The sequence below is a fragment of the Centroberyx affinis genome, unplaced genomic scaffold (genome assembly GCF_046629955.1).
Source record: "Centroberyx affinis isolate AG114_WGS23_722 - 3 ecotype Tasmania unplaced genomic scaffold, CSIRO-AGI_Caff_v1 ptg009638l_1, whole genome shotgun sequence".
NCBI classification, from domain to species: domain Eukaryota; kingdom Metazoa; phylum Chordata; class Actinopteri; order Beryciformes; family Berycidae; genus Centroberyx; species Centroberyx affinis.
The window spans coordinates 1-17953 of NW_027284593.1; the positions used below are offsets into that span (position 1 = coordinate 1).

General features: G+C 42.5%; 1 protein-coding gene across 1 annotated transcript; it reads right to left on the reverse strand.

Annotated features, from left to right (window-relative positions):
- Positions 1–671: 671 nt before the first annotated feature.
- LOC139640522 (tetratricopeptide repeat protein 27-like) lies at positions 672–17826 on the reverse strand (the record flags this gene model as incomplete). Its single annotated transcript, XM_071514691.1, has 3 exons — positions 672–811; positions 1217–1375; positions 17724–17826. Coding segments are annotated over 3 exons (402 nt in total), but the record flags the coding sequence as incomplete, so codon positions are not given.
- Positions 17827–17953: the final 127 nt, after the last annotated feature.

Consider the following 17953-nt stretch of genomic DNA (forward strand, 5'->3'; position numbering starts at 1 on the left):
CTTATGATTAAAGAACTTTGGTCTGTTCAGTGCCATCGCAGAATCAAATACAGACAGACGCTACTCAAGTCAACCTACCATCTCTCCATAGAGAGTTAGTGAGACATTCAATACGCAAAAGAGTTTTTTAGCAAAAGCTTTAAAAGCAAACAGGCTCCAAGAGGCTCCAAAAGATCTTCTTTCTATTAAAATTTGAAAGTATTTCACTGTCCAGCCTTACCAAAATAAGTTGCTGAAGCTTAAACCCTGGCAAGGACACAGACTATGCCTGACCTTACAAATGGACCAAGTAGACCGTCAAGAATGCACAATAAAATTCCCTCCATTGATTTTAAAAGAGAAGAGGGAGCTGGACATACAGTGAACTGAAGTGTATGGAGAGTCCATTGAGCCAACAGTCAAAATGAGCTTGAGATACCTCCTGCATGAAATTAATGGTCCAGAGGAGGACGTCCCCCTCTGCTGATGACACTGGGTATTACAAATTATTTGCCCCTATTGGGATGATGTGGGCAGTAGAAAAGGATAAGGTGATGCCAAATTGTTAGATCAGGGCCAGATCTTTGCTAACAACGATGGACTGTAGAAGACTGTGGTTGTACTAGGCACCGGCCGCCAGCCTTTAAATACACTAGGATGGTGGGAAGAGCAGGATGAACGGAAGCTCATACCTTAGGCAGGCAGGCCAGTGGGGTGGGGGTGGGACTCGGGTCACCTTCAGTCGGACCTGGCTGGTCCTCCTTCCGGTGGACCTCCAGGATGAGCTGAGCCAAGAAGTTTTGCTGGAAGTGGGTTCGTTTGCCAAGGGCACCTGGACGGACAAGACACCACCAGTTACCTTTAATCCATCTACATTCCTGCAAGTACCATCACTACTCAATCATACAATAAATATGTAATCACACAAACTATATCATATCCATGATATCGGAAGTGGACAACACTGACTAGACCATAGCCAATTTTAAATAAAAGCCCAAAATCAGCCTGATATATCAGCAAACCAATATACTGATCTAACCTTAATTCTCATCCACCATTATACCTTATCACTGTTGATTCCTGCTGACTGTAAAGGTACTAACTTCCTCCTGTGGGTTGACTTGCATCTGATGAGGTCTCTTTGCTGCTCAGTCGATCAATCAATCAACCAATCAACCAGTAAACCAAACAGTTCTCCTAGACCAGGTAATACTCTTGACACAATAGTACCTACCGGTCATGTTCGTCTCCAGTCCAGAGAACTCCTTGGCCTTCTGGATGTGTTCCTTGGCTGGCTGGTACTCATAGTAGGTCAGGCTCGCGTAGACACACTCCAGGTGGAACTGAATGGCCAGGTTCCGGTGGTCCGAGAACAGAGACTCGCATTTCAGCACTGTGAAAGGAGAGAGACGAGAGCTGTGCTTTCACGTTGCAAGCCATATGATCAACAAGTCACCAGAATCCATTTTTAGAGCTGAGCAACCACAGAAACGTTGTTTTTTTTTTGTTTGTTTCTTCTTCAGGGTTTTTTGGGGGGCAGCCTATTTTAGTTCAACAAACTGCCTCATGCTTCAAGTCCCACAGGTTAACACAGAATTTGGAAAATCTGCTTTTAGTTACTGTGCACCAAAAGCATGGAATCACCTACAACAAATACTTAAGATGGACTCTCTCACTACTCCTGGCATTTCAAATCAATTATTTCAAACCATTTTACCTCAGTGTGTAATTGTTTTTATTGAGTATTATCGTTTTTGTTTTTTTTCTCTTTTCTTCTTTTTTTTTTTTATCTCATTGTGTTTGTCTCTTGTATCTCGGCATCATTGAAAATGAGGGAAACCTCAATGATCTCAGAGATTTTAAATAAAGGTTTCAAATCAAATCAATTTTATTTCTTCCAAATAACATCAAGCCTAGAAATCTGATCTACTATTCAAGCATTGGAGGAAACAATGGCCATTTGGAATTTGCTCATTACTGCTATTTCCAGAAGAACGGGCTGATTATGGAAAAGGGAATCCACATTTAATTAAAAAGACAATTTTTTCACTTCAAGAATGATTACTTGTTTTTGTTTTTACTATCCTACCACTAGTAGATTATAGGTTTATAAGTTTAAAGGCTTGTACAATTGTGATCTAAGCAACACATGCTGCCATGGCCGGGAGGGATGGGGATCGGGATCGTTTTGTTTTGTTGTTGGTTTTTTTTGGCATATTCAATATCGCGATATTCACAAAATATCGCGATATTTGCTCATATCAAATATCGCCCCAAGCCTAAAGCGGATGGTCATCAAGCTTGTCGGCCAAGAAAACTTTATGTCATCAGTCGTCAACAGCGAATCAAATGACCTCTCTTCCTCGTTTCCCCACCGATGTGATTTCGTTGAGCGTCATGAGGAACAGTTCCGCCTGGCAAGTGCGAAATGTTCAAGAAGTTGATCTACAGCTGTAAAGTTTCCCGGTTCTCGACAACTCTTACTTGAAAGACGACAGGAATAAATGTCTCAAAAACAGTCACTTTGTCAAACTTGGTCAGAACTTTGGAGCTGCGAGAGACCACTGCAGAGAGACAATCAGAGACTCTCACACCACCCAGAATCGGTCAGAATAAAATGACCCATGAACAAGCGGTAAGCGTTTCGAGAAGAAAATGAACATCTTTGAATTTTGCTCACTTCGCTACTGCTGATTTGCAGAGAAATGGACGAGACATGTCATCCCCAAATCACCATCCTTGCGAACCTTGTACTTCTGCGCCGTTCACAGCCCCGTCCCAAAGAACGGAGACCTTGAGGCGACACGTGAAGAAGACAAGCAGGGCATGGAGGTGGCGGCGGGGGGAGGATGAAAGGTGTAGTGTTTCGGCTCGGTCTCTCATCTCCCCGTCCAAGCTCTCTGGCTCGCTTCTCGCTCTCTTTTCGTCCCGATCCGATTATTAGTTCGGTCTCGTCGAAGGCCCTGCCACGGAGAGAGAGAGATTATCCCCCCCGGCTGAAACCGGTAGGAAGAAAAAACGGAACGGGGGAGAAGGTGTATAACTCATGATCGGCAGTCGTACGCTCTCCTCCCCATTCAACATTAATGAAGCGGCCGCGGTCGAGGCCGGGGGGGTTGATGGGGCCCGCGGCGAGCGAGGAGAGAGAGAGATTTACTCCCATTGGCTCGGTGTCACCTTCCCCAGCGGCGATTTCACACCGGGGGGGGAAAACGAGCCTCTTGCGGTATTGTGACATGTCTAGGGGAAGTGGAGGAAAACACACATTCACAAAAAAAAAACAAAAAAAAACGGTCTTCTCCCAGAGTTGGAAAAAGTACGGATAGGATGCACCTTGACAATAGCAAAGAGGATGAGACTATATGTTTCAGAGAGCCAATTTTTTTTACTTTTTTACCTCTTACTGCTACCCAGAATTAGATATAAGACCAATTTCACAACCAAAACACGGAAGCAAGAAGCTGTCAATAACAGCCTTGCTCTGACTGAACATAGCAATTGAAAGTTCTGAAACTATTATGAACAAAAAGAACATCAGGAAATAAAACGTTAGCGACGCAATGTCCAACCGGTTTGGCATATTGTATTAAAGGAATAGTTCACCCAAAAATGAAAATTCTGTCATCATCTACTCCCCCTCATGCCAAATGAAACAGGGGAAATTTGTTAGTCCATATAACACACAGGGAGGTTGCCTTCTCCAAAACAACTGAAGTCAATGGGGACCTGTTCTTTAGAGTTCCAAAACAAAAAGACCTATACACCATTATTTGTTGCAAATCAATCAGCTGTAGTTAAGAGTTGCACTAAATGATGGTGTAAATATACTGTAGGTCTTTTTGGAACTCTGAAGAACTGGTCCCCACTGACTTCAGTTGTTTTGGAGAAGGCTGCTATGGAGTTGTGCTGGCAACCTCCCTGTGTGTTATATGGACAAACTTCACCTGTGTTTCAACTGGCATGAGGGGGAGGAGATGATGACAGAATTTTCATTTTTGGGTGAACTATTCCTTTAACCCTGGTCTGTATTAATCTGGACATGCATGTGGGTCAAACTTAATGTCACCAACTGTTAAGCGCAAGTTTGAAAGTGAACTTTCACAAAAACATTTTACAACTCCGCAAAGCCTGCATGCATTTATAGTTGATAGGCTTGTAGCGATGCCTTTATGAGGCCCGCTGTCTGAGCAATGTTTGAATCGATATCAACTCTCTCATTCTCAAGGAGCATCGTGCCGTGATGAAAACAAGCTAATACACATGCGGAGAGGAGAAACACTCAAAGTCGATGTCTTGTCATCTTTTATTCATATCCGTATTTGTCGACAAAAAAAAAACAAAAAAAAACAGCACCTACCAAGTGTAGCATAGGGAAGACGGGATTATACCGAAAAAAAGAAAAGAAAAAAGCACTTCTCCAACATCTCCACATCATGCATGCTTTTCGCGGCATCGCCCCCTCACCTCTCTCCTCACGTACCCCCCCCCCCCCCCCCCCCCCCCCGATTGTGTGCTCTCTTTCGCAAGCTGCTCCTCTGGAATATGGATCGGGCTGTTTGTTGCGTGTTTCGCCTGCAGAGCCCTTTCACCCTTCACACTCTGTTAGCCGTCGCACAATGGAACGCGCTCTTACAAACACCCCCCCCCCCCCCCCCAACCCCCAACCCCACACCCCCCTCCGTACAATAAAATCCTACGAGCCACGTTCCAAAGCTCTTAAAAAGGTCAGCAATAATTAAACGAACAATCTTAAACGTCCCCTAATAACGACCCCGGTGGTCGGTCCCGACAATGAAGAAGTAAATAGGTTCTTGTTTATGTGCGGGGATGGAAATTAGCGTACTGTGTGGCGCAAAATATTGACTAAACCAATTAATCAAAACGCTATTATTCCACTGAATGTAAACAATGGGTAATAAACTGATTGCTTTTCTCCAGTGCGCTGTGGCTCAATGGCACGGTGAAAGCGAGCATGAAGGGCAGTGCGAGCACAAGTCCCTCCAAGTGGAGCGGGATACGACTAATGCCTGGCTCAGTGCGGCTAGACGTGCGCAAGGTCCACATGAACACAGGTGTGCCATCCGCGGTCCTTGGCGTTCATGCTTCTCGCCTTATGGTAACCATGCGCCTCAAAAATCAGCTCTCCAAACCCCTCAAGAAAACTAGAAATAACTGCCTTGTTGTATGCCTCCGCCAATAAACTTTGTTTTATCATTGCAAGGACAGTCTTTATTTATTGAACATATATAATTAATGTGATTATTAGGTCAACTTAAAGGATTTTGGTGTCTGCAAAAGTAAGTGACAGCACTTCCACCGTTTTTGTAGAATGACCCAAGATGGTTTTCTCAGCTACAGTGGTAAGCAAAACATTATGATGTCACAGTGAAGTTGACCTTTGAACTTTTGGATATAAAATGTCATCATTTTATCCTATTAGACATTTGTGTGAAATTTTGTCAAAATTAGCGTATGAATTCTGGAGTTATGGCCAAAAACGTCTTTTGTGAGGTCACAGTGACCTTTGACCACCAAATTCTAATCAGTTCATCCTTGAGTCCAAGTGGACGTTTGTGCCAGATGTTATGAAATTCCCTCCAGGCGTTCCGGAGATATCACGTTCATGAGAATGGGACGGACGTGAGGTTTATTGTTTTATTGTTATATTTAGGATCCCCATTAGTTATTACCGCAGTAGCAACTATTCTTCCTGGGGTCCACACAAAAGACAAGACAAGAGATTCAAACATCACATAATGGACAATCCACAATATCAACAAAATAAAATAAAATAAAAATAAGAGAAAGAAAAATAGTTATCTCACATTCATAATGTCACCTCAACAGTAAATGGTTAAACACAAGGTCACAGTGACCTTGACCTTTGACCACCAAAATCTAATCAGTTCATCCTTGAGTCCAAGTGGATGTTTGTGCCAAATTTGAAGAAATTCCCTCAAGACGTTCCTGAGATATTGCGTTCACGAGAATGGGACGGACGGACGGACGGACGGACGGACGGACGGACGGACAACCTGAAAACATAATGCCTCCGGCCACGGCTGTCACCAGCGCAGAGGCATAAAAATAAAATAAACCTGGCCAGTGGTTCCATTTCCTCTTTATTAAAATACAACTGATTATACCCTGTTTTACCTTCGCATAACATGGTGAGCTGGTCGCAGGCGCAAATCGGTCACAGTTCAAGAAATGCGACTATGGTGTATATACTGTATGTCCTAACTGGTGTCTGTTAATGCAGAGGTGTGACACCTCTATTAGGTGTCAGAGTAATGCATCCATCACTTGGCGAGAGTGAAAAGGACGAGCAAACAGCCGTCAAACATGAAAAAGACTTGCAATGAACTTAAAACAGATGTGGAGTACAAGGTAAAGCTGACATTTTTTTTTTTTTTTCAAATAAAGCAGCACGACAAATAAGACCACAAGTAGGCAATACATAGTAAAAAGTAAAGAAAACCCAGTCAAACAGGAAATGGTACTAACTGTAAACCTTAGTTCTGAAAGCTTCTGAACATTGATCTGTGCACCAACAATGGGCCGGCAAAACTAACAATCATGGATCTGCTAATTTTGGAAACGGCAAATCAGAATCGCTTTTTTCACTTGGACTCTTCCGTTTCAATAGAAGCCCATCAGAAGAGATTAACAGATAGCCAACACTGCTCATTGCTATTTAAAGAGCGTTTTGCCACTGATGACTATGGCTCTGATAACTCCCAGTAGTTCTTGATAGAAGGTTCAATGAACTAATTCTGCCAGGCAGCAGACAGTTCCATCCAGACTCCAGAAAGCGAGATTGAATAGCATTAGAATTTAGTTTTATAAAACAGGTCCGAATGGAAAGCTCAGACGAACAGCCTAACTAGACTCTCTGTTAAAAGAACCTCTACTGTTGAAGTGGTTGTCATTGCTTTGGTGATTTTGCACTGCATTTCCCAGAGATCACCTGTCAATCAAACAGTGTGTCCAGTCCTGTGATGTCTTTTTCCTTGGATTGTGTGTTGATGCAGTGTGTACAAATGAGTGTGTTTGCGTGAGTGTGTGTACATGTGTGTGTTTACGTGATTGACAGAGTGAGCCATGTAAACCTTTGCAGTGAGGACGATTGGTAGATTTATATTCTCTATATTATCTTTCTATGTGTGGGAATAGCTGGTAGATATTCTACTACTGTGTATGTGTGTGTATGCGTCTAAGTGTGTGCATACCTGTAAGTGGTAGTTTTCTACCTTATGCGTAGCTGTGTGTGTGTGTGCGTGTATGTGTGAACTACGTATAATGAAACTAGAGCTGCAACGATTAATCCCATTAATCGATTAGTTGTCAGCTATTAAATTAATCACCAACTATTTTGATAATCGATTAATTGGTGTGAGTATTTTTTTAAAGAAAAATAAGTCAAAATTCTCTGATTCCAGCTTCTTCAATGTGAATATTTTCTGGTTTCTTTCCTCCTCTATGACAGTAAACTGAATATCTTTGGGTTGTGGACAAAACAAGACATTTGAGGACGTCATCTTGGGCTTTGGGAAACACTGATCCACATTTTTCATCATTTTCTGACATTTTATAGACCAAACAAAATCGACAATGAAAATAATCGTTAGTTGCGGCCCTAAATGAAACATCTAGTTGCCACAGAATGAAAACAGACCTCCCTTCCTCTGCTGGAAGGACGAGGCTTAGCAGTGCAGTACCAGCGGCAATCGACCGCCCCACACACACACACAGAGCCATCAACTACAACCATCCTCCTCATTATCCCCTCGCTAGCGAAACACACCACTGATGATTATCTTATTAAGGCTATCCTTGAAGAGAGGGGAAGGGCTGACTTACTGCATTGTGGTTACATAAAAGACAGGGGATAATATTCCCCATTAAAGCCTTGTCCTCCGCCCCCTTCCCTCAGGCAACGCGGAGCCCCGCTGCCTCCCATTTGCCGAGGAATAAAAGCAGATATCAGCGAAGCCAGTTGGTGGTGGGGGGGGGGGGGCACTGACAGGGTTGACAGAGGCATCAATGACACTGCGTAACAGCAAAGTAGCAGAGGTGTCTGTGGCTGTAAAGAGCACTTTTTAACCCTGCGTTCAGACACAACAGAAAAAAAAAACAGGGTATCTGCAGGTTACATAAAAGGAATTGAATTTAAGACACATCAGCAATCAACAGGTTACCACAGGCATTGTGGGTATTAGGGTGTTTGTTATTATCACGACACAACAGAAGGATTTTCTCCAAGCCGTTTTTTTGGCCCGGCCTTTGGCTTCTTTCCCTGTGGTGGCTAGAGTCAAAGCAACAATTTGCCAACCTCATCACATAGCCTCAGCTGCTAAAGTTCAATTAACTGGATGGACATTAAGACAAGGAAATGAGACGGGGGTTGTCTTGAACGTTGGCTCAGTTCTTTCTCCATTTTGTTGTCTCATGGGGGGGAATATGGTCTCTGATTGGTCAATTAAAAACTGCACCAAACTACAGTCTTCCAGAAACTTCAGTGTGACTAATTCCCTTCCCTCTTTCAAACAGCCAGCAACGACAAGGCATCTGCATATAACACACTCAATCATAATTGAGGTAATCGCGATGCTGGCCAACCCCAATTGGATCAGTCCCATGACAGCTATACAGGACGTGCACACCTTGGCCCACAAAAAAGGACGACATACGGCAAAGTCAACACATAGAAGTGCACCACTAGAAGTAGTGGCTTGCTTAAAGAGAAGTCTAGAAAGATGTCAACCAAAAGCACTAATCATAATGGGACTACAGAAAGATGTCAACAAAAACCACTAATCATAATGGGACTACAGAAAGATGTCAACAAAAACCACTAATCATAATGGGACTATAGAAAGATGTCAACCAAAACCACTAATCATAATGGAACATAGGAAGATATCAACCAAAACCACTAATAACGAGACTATAGAAAGATGTCAACCAAAACCACTAATCATAATGGGACTATAGAAAGATGTCAACAAAAACCACTAATCATAATGGGACTATAGAAAGATGTTAACCAAAACCACTAATCATAATGGGACTATAGAAAGATGTTAACCAAAACCACTAATCATAATGGGACTATAGAAAGATGTTAACCAAAACCACTAATCATAATGGAACATAGGAAAATATCAACCAAAACCACTAATAACGAGACTATAGAAATATGTCAACCAAAACCACTAATCAGAATGATTGGACTATAGAAAGATGTCAACCAAAACCACTAATCATAATGGGACTATAGAAAGATGTCAGCCAAAACCACTAATCATAATGGGACTATAGAAAGATGTCAGCCAAAACCACTAATCATAATGGGACTATAGAAAGATGTCAGCCAAAACCACTAATCATAATGGGACTATAGAAAGATGTCAACCTAAACCACTAATCATAATGGGACTATAGAAAGATGTCAACCAAAACTACTAATCATAATGACTGGACTATAGAAAGATGTCAACCAAAACCACTAATCATAATGGGACTATAGAAAGATGTCAACCAAAACCACTGATCATAGTGACTGGACTATAGAAAGATGTCAACCAAAACCACTGATCATAATGACTGGACTATAGGAAGATGTCAACCAAAACCACTAATCATAATGGGACTATAGAAAGATGTCAACCAAAACCACTAATCAGAATGATTGGACTATATAAAGATGTGTCTCCCTGCTTTCTGTTGTGCCAACTGGTGGCATGAAACCTGCTGTCATCGCAAACAATTTCACTGCTTATTTTTGAAGCAATCAAACTGATCCAAGTAATGCGAGGGCAGCACAGAAGTGAGGCTGAGAAGCTTCGCCCGGGCCTCTCCAGACTCTTCTATATGGATCTGGATCTGTTGGTCTCCTATGGTGTGATTAGGCAAGATGGCTGGTACAGGTATGAGCCAGCTTTCTTTCTGAGCGATAGGAGTGGGAAGGGAGGGGAGGGGAGGGGAGAGACTCTCACCCGCCTGACATTCCGCTTCTCCGCTAGCCTAATTACCTCCCTCCCTCCCTCCATCCATCCATCCATCCATCCCGGAGCGTGAATGAGCCTGCCCCGTCAGAAGGAGCCGGTGGCAGCGGAGGGGCCTGCCCCCCTCACCAAGAAATGCCGAGGTGCCAGCCGGGGTGCCGTGTTCCCATGCAAATGCGGGTTGTTAGGTAGCGCCGAGGACACACACTTAACACACCGAAAGCTCACACTCGTCGGGCATATTCTCGAGAGGCAAAGTGAAAGGAGTGTGTGTGAGAGAGTGGAAGGGAAGAAAGAGCACGGGAAGGCAGGGAGAGAGACTTGTAGACCCATGCACTCTCACATATAGGCACACATACTGTCTCCTGTGTAGAATCTAGCCCAGTTCTCAGTGATGGATTTCCAGTACAGACATGTAGACATGGTTAGAGCCTGATAGCTCATGAATAAGCATACAGTGTGCAGGGGTTTGGATATGTTTCTCTGTGTAAAATATGGCAGATGTATGTGTGGGATTGCTACACCCATGCCCACATTTCTCCATCCTTTCGCAAACCTTCCCTCGCTCCACGAAAGAAAACTCTTCACCGTCTCTGCACCCCTTCAAATCAACAGCCGTCCATCAATCCATTTCCATACATTGATCTTGTTCTCTGCAGCTCAGTTTCAGCCTTTCCTCCTTCCCGCGATCATCCCCTCTTGCATTTTTTACTGCCACCCATCCATCACTTTCCGGGTACTTTTCGTTTAAAGTATTCCTTGTGCGTCCCCGTTCGCGTTCAGAGGGTGAGATGAAGAACCACTTTCAAGTCAATACTGAGCAGAACGGCAGGCTTTTTTCTATAAAACCTGGAAGACTCGTAGCGTTTTGGCTGCAAGCGCCATTACATGAGTTACATGATTGCATATATAGCCAACAATAAATATAATTCAGTGACATCCAAAATGGCCATAGACAAATCAGGGGTAATACATTTATTGGAGATAATACATTTCTTTGGAGGAATCCGTTGTTATTTACTGCAGTGGTTCTCAACGTGGGGTCCGGGGACCACCAGGGGTCCTTGAGGGCATCCCAGGGCGTCCCCAGCAAATTGATGAATCGTTAAACTTCATTATTTCATTTACAAGAACAATTATAGAATGTAGGAGACTGACTATTTTGATCATAGTTTCACTGTTATCTCTCTCCCTACAATACAGATGGTCATGGAGTTCTGGACAAAATCATATCCAACAATAAAAAATATTCTCAGATTTGGGTCTGAGGGACAAAATCGCACCAAATGGGGGTCCGTGGCCCGAATGTGGACTAAATTAGGGGTCCTTGATATGAAAAAGGTTGAAAACCACTGATTTACTGGAACTTGCACATTTTGTACTAAATAGAAATGATTTACTATTTCTGTTTGAATATTACCTACAAAAACAAGGGACAGCTATGGGAAGTAAAATGGCCTTAAGATTTGGGTTAGAATCATTGATGATATCTTTGTCTTTTGGACAGGCTCTGAAGATGTACTTCATGAGTTTATTGATGGAAATCCCTAAAAACAATTGCATTTAAATAGTGTTGCACCTAGATTTTTCCTATTTTTGGAGGAATTAACCGATATATTTTGATAGGAAGTGTCAGTAATATTTCATCCGTGCCTAAGGGACGAATGTGAGGTGACATAAAAATGTCCGCACAAATTTTAGATCTCCGTTCTACTTTAAATATCAGTGACCGACGGAAAACAAATCGTGTTTTTCACATGCTCTGAGTAGTAGTGAAGTCCTGTGGATTTCAAGTGAACTCCTCGAGGGGAGTCATAAGCAGAGCACTTCCCTGGCTATCGGTGCTGTTTGGAAGATATCATCAATAAATAGATGATAAGCCCCAACAAAGAGGATTAGGACCGACCGGCCTTCTTGTGTACTCATCTCGCAAGTGCAGACTCCGAAAGGCCTTTAAATTTATGTTCTCATTCTTAAACTACTCCGGTGACATTAGAAGCGAGGGCTTATTCGAGGTTAATGGATTTGTATTGTAGTGTCTGACGAAACAGTTCTCTAGCGTCATTTACTACATGCTGACAAAATACGGTAGACAGATGCACACTGAGCCGGGTAAGAGACGAACACCAGAGCGATTTCAAAAGCAGTCCGACAATCCAGACGTACAAAAGCAAGTGAGCTGCGTTCAAGAGCCGATGAAGACGTCAGACGACTGAAAGGAGTTCAGAAGGAGGGGGAATTGCCATTAATGCCGTGGCAGGTGAACACACAGTAATACACAGCAAAAAGAGGTTTACTTCAACATCCTTATATGACAAAATAAAGCATCAAAATGAATACGGCACTCTTTAATTCTGATGCCGAATGTTCCAAATCTGACTAAAACTGAATACGTGAGAGAGAAAAGAGAAAGAGAGACCGAATACCGAACGAGCGGTGATTGAAAATGCTGGATCAAACGGAGCGTGGATGCTGATGGGTGGGGGAAAGGCAGAACAGCAGAGTCATGGAAAAAGAAAAAAGAAAAAAAAACAAAAAAAAAAACAACAGCCGTCTGTCGTGGTTGGAGACGACTGGAAGAGCAGGAAGAGCAGCTCTCCTCAGGTGGTCCGCCCATCTGCCGCCCTGGCTGTCACAACACCTTGGCTAATCTTTCCTTTTGCCTCCGCGGTAGACGGCACGATTCAACGCGGGATATGGAATCGTACACCTGAATCACGTTTTCGTCTGATGGGAAGAATAGATTTCTTTCAAAGACAAGAGTACCTCCTCATTTCAAGGATCATTCCAGCCTGGGACTCTGGGTTCGCCTTGGTAAAGACGTAGGCTTGTGTACGTACAATAACTGATGGTAAAGTTTTCGGCAAATGCGGAATGGAGATCCATCATCTTTGCCTTCACACCAGAGGACCATCTAGTCGCGGTGCAGAATTCCTCCGTCACAGCAGACAACATCGGGGGCTGTTTGTTTTCGTCCTCCATTTTCATTTCTGGCGGTCCGGATGTGACGCTAGCATCATGTGACGTAAAGGACGTTTTGAGCGGCCAGAGCGGTCGGACTGAGACGCATCGGTAGAAATCCAATGTGAATCGCATTTCAAACCACATTCTGTAAATATGGCTTAAATCTGATTTGCAAAAATCGTTTTCCGTGTGTTTTTTTTGCTGTTCAGACAGAAAAATTCCCATCATACTGATCCATTCTGACCAAAATCTAGTCAATTGCGTCACTGTAGAGCTGTATATACCTCGCTTGCCTGGGTACAATGTCTCTCCAGTACAGTCCTAACAGGCCAGTGAACACTTAAGAAAAGTTTAAAGTTACAGTACTGATTTGCCTGACCTGATTGATTGTGACATACTTATTCTTAGTTTGTTTGTTTTTTTGGTAAAGCTAAGAAACGTGCTAAATTAGCCACTGTTACACCATTGTTCTCCACCACCTTCTATCTGATTGGCCAATGGCCAGCGGCCAACCGGAAAAGTCTGGCATGGTCAAACTTCAGCCTGAGGAAAGTAACAGAGACCAAAATGTTGCTCTGCAAATAATGAATAACTATTGCATTTAAATAGTGCTGTGTGATTTTTAATATTTTTGGATGAATTAAATATTTTTTAATAGGATGTGTCAGTAATATTTCATCCATATCTAAGGGACGATGGTGAGGTGGCATTAATATGTCTGAGCAAACTTTAGATCTCCATTCTACTTTAAATATCAGTGACTGACATTAACACAGAAAACCAATCTGTTTTTGTTTTTTTTACCCAATCATGCTCTGAATTATACATGATAGACTGGTAGAAAGAGAGGGATGAAATGTGACAAAGACCCTGGGCGAGAGTCAAACCTAGAATGTTGCAATAAAATGATATGCTGAGACTGAGACTGGCGGTGAGCTGGTCTGAAACCAGAAACACCATGAATACACAGCAAACACCTTGGCCTGCTGATGCACAGGCGTTTTGGAGGTCCCCCTCTCGGTGCTTTATGTGCTCACTTGCCTCGATGTCTTGAATCTGCCTGTTTACTGTGCCACCGGGGGCTCGTCAGGACTCCCGCGAGACTCCGGCCACACTCCGTAACAATAAAGCAAACAGAATAGTGCTTACGGCCGGCTTTTACTTAAACTAAATCCTGCTATTTGGGAGACTGTCGGGGAAATTAACAGTAGGGCCACCTTTTGTTTTACAGCAGCCCTTACCGGACGTCCCGGCCAAATGAAAGAAGACTCAGATTTACAGGACAGATGTCCACTTTAGGCGCCGCGTGCCGACACAGCAGCAAGGCCCTTATGAGGCCATCCATCCGGGTTATTAGTAGCATATACATGTCACTCCCTTTTCCTGCCTGCCTCCTAGACCTCAGGACCGCAATGGTGGTTCAAGTGGGTGAGGAGTTTTTATTTCAAAACAGAGTACGGGCCAGAAAGTGAGTTTTGAAAGCCAGAAATCTAAGCACCTGGCCAAATAATTGAGTCATTGGTATTAATCAGCTACCCTATCAACCCCCACAGATAATATGGTCATTTTGTGCTATGGGACACTAAAAATCTTCCTCATAGCACTTTTAATCTAGCCGGATATTCAGACTGAATGGCCATTTTGTAACCACTCCATTATTCATTCAGACAATATGTTGGTTAAGGGGGTGATTGCAACAAATCTATTCTGCCGAAACTGCAATGAAAAACCGTCGCACACAGTTCTAACTTTAGTCCCGCTGATTGGCTCGATCGGTGTCTGAATCTTAAATGCAAAACCTAATTGTAAACTGTCCGTTTGCAAAAGTGAAGACCAGCTGAAATGACAAAAATGTCCTCACTGCAAAGGTCTAAAGCTCACGCTGGTTCCCACAAGGATCGAGGTACAAGAGAAAACACACACACACACACACACACACACAGGGCTGACAGGGGCAGGCTCTGTGTTCTCAGTGCCCAGGGCATCACACCTCATCATCACCTGCCAGCCAGAAGCACGGTGACTTCAGCCCTCTTCAAAACACCACACTTCAGACATGGCAGCTGCATCATTTCCCAGCTAAACTCTCCTCTGTGTGTTCACACATACACACACACACACACACACACACACACACACACACACACACACACCTCTTCACAGTGCGTTTACATATACTGGTCCTCAACTAGGTCAGCTAACTCTTATGAAGAGACCAATGTGGCAGAGATGGTGAGACAGGCGCCGCCTTCATCCGACCTTCTGTCCCTAAGAGTTTATAAAGTTCAATACTGAATTCTGAAGTATTAAAATTTGGCTTATTGTGACAGCTGATTCAATCAACTAGCATTCCCTACATGTCCAGCTTCTCAGTAAATCCTGTTGTGGCTTCCACAGATGACTGTCCATTCAATTTCACGATACTTTTGTATGAGTTTGGACGCACTTCAATAATCACATTCTCTACTGATGCGTTTTTATGCAGCAGATGCTTATTTGGAATGCAAAAATAAGGGCCAAATGAATAGCAAGTTGATTATTTATTTCACAAACAAAGCACACAGAGTAACACGTTCATGTTAGAGTTCGACCAATATGTTTTGTTAAAGGCTGATGCAGATAACAATATCTTGAGGGCTTGGAGCCATAAGTGCGATTTTGGGCAAATATGAGTACTATATATCAATTGAAAGGTCTCAGTGAGATCTTTTCAGTGCCAAAAGGACACAACTGAAATCATGACTAGTATTTAAAATGAATAAGTTTTAATTTAACAAAAACTGAAAGCTGTAACAGTTTTGCTTGACGTCAAAAGGGCGTAACTGCACTTACGCCCTTTTGACACCAAGCAAAACCCCACTTTTGACACTGAACAGCATTGTGGGTAGAGGATTCTAACAGCACTTAGGTCAGCTCAAAATGCATGCTGACGTAAGTAATGCTAGCATGGCAGCATGATCACATCATTTCTAGTATCCTATTCATATCCTAATTAATATTCTAGGTCAATATTAGATGAATGTAAATATGTTAATATTCCCATGAAATACTTAGGCCTATAGATTCAAAATGTTATTTTATAATGTTAGGAGTGTGAACTGGTCAAGATGAGCTCTGATAGTCAGACTGCTGGTAGCTGAAGTTCTCCCTCAGTGTTATGAGGAGTTTTACAGGTCTTTGAATGTGCCCCAGGACACATCAATAAGAGATACAAAAATGTATTATACTAGCAAAAGAAAAAAAAAAGTAGTAGTTTAGAATCAAAAGTTGTTTCTTATGTCTATAGAGGTTTATTAAAAGTTTTTGTTGCTGAGCATTACTTCAAGATAAAGATATTCATTCTGATCTTGTTTTATATTTCAGCATTGCTGAATTGAATTGAATTGCTAGATTTGTATTAAAATGAATGTGTTTTACAATTGTTTACTTACATACGCCCATATTCTGCATGGCTGTATTGGGACAATGTTTGTGCCAAAAAGACATATTTCACTCTTATTCTTATTCTCTTCTCACTCGTATTGTTTTTATAGTAATGCTAAATCTGATAACACAAAAAGTTAAAATATTGTGCTTAGTATGTGGTAACGGCAGCTGATCCAAGTTTGATCAAAATTTGTTTTTGCTCTCCTGTAAAATCTACTATAACGCACTTACGCCCCTTTGGCTCCAAGCCCTCGATTTTGTGTTGTTCAGTGTCTTTAAATTTGAGCATTTTCCTGCCCAAAGATGGGGTGGAAAAGCCTCTGAAACAGCATTTAGACCAGCATGGGACACTAAAAGGCAGCTTTCATACCAGGTTTTTACAGACTGACACCACTGAAGCTGCTGAGTAAAACACTCCCACACCACACTGGAATGATTTCTCAGGATGCGTGGGGGGGGGGGGCGGCTGGCATCAGAGAGGAACATCCATCATACGACACACAGACTGGCCGAAAGCAGAGTTTTAAAACTCTAGGCCAGTGTCGGCCCGGTATATCAGTAAATCCTCATTCATAACCCTAATTCATATCAGAAATTAGCAGTGACAGTGTCATCTTGATGTATGCCGCGTTGAGTGACTACAGGTTTCAAGTTAAAATTAAGACTTTAAGACCCATTTCGCCCCATAAAATAAACCCGAAGAGTAACAAAGAAACGGTACCAGTATGAAAATTAGGGATGGGACGATATGTTTATCTTAACATACGCAATATGAGGTTCAAGATTCGATACAACCACGATACGATGTAATAAAAGTTAAATTATGACAAAATCTGACTGTGCAGCTGTTTATCTCTGAGCCACAAATCTTTCTAGCAATGGCAGTGGGCTGGCTAGAATGAAAACAACAATTTAAAAATGTCATTACAAAGTGCAAATAATATAATTCCAATGGAGAGCTTGTGAAATTGTGATGGGCGAGCCGTCTCATTTGTGATTACTACAGCAGAGTAACACAATTCATTTGTCATTGAATTTCGATATATCGTCCAATAAAAATATACCTGGGGAGAGTTCTCACAAAAAGAGTCATCAAAGTAGAGTGGAAAAGAAAAAGCAACATTTCTAAGACATCTGAAACTGTATTTAAGACCCAAAGGCAATGTTAAACAAAATTAAAATTTTTAATAAAAAGGAGCCACCCTGGTGTGTGTTTGAGAGGCTCAACTGTGGCACAATCTACCAATCGAACTCATGAGATGGGTACAGCTGATGTGAATGGCATGCCTTTGTATGTGTGTGTGTGTGTGTGTGTGTGTGTGTGTGTGTGTCTCCACGGACCTTTCTCCATGCTGCTTTGGGCCAAGCTGAGGAGCTGTGGCGAGCGCGCTTCCAAGATCTGCTGGTGGAGGTTTACGTAGCGCAGGGTCCACCAGGGTAGCAGCTACACAAGCACACACACACACACACACACACACACACACAAAGAAGAGAAGAAATAAGTGAGAATTTGTGAGAGTAAACGACAAAACTGTTCAGTCCGTAAAGCGAACGCAAACAGGAAGAGTAAA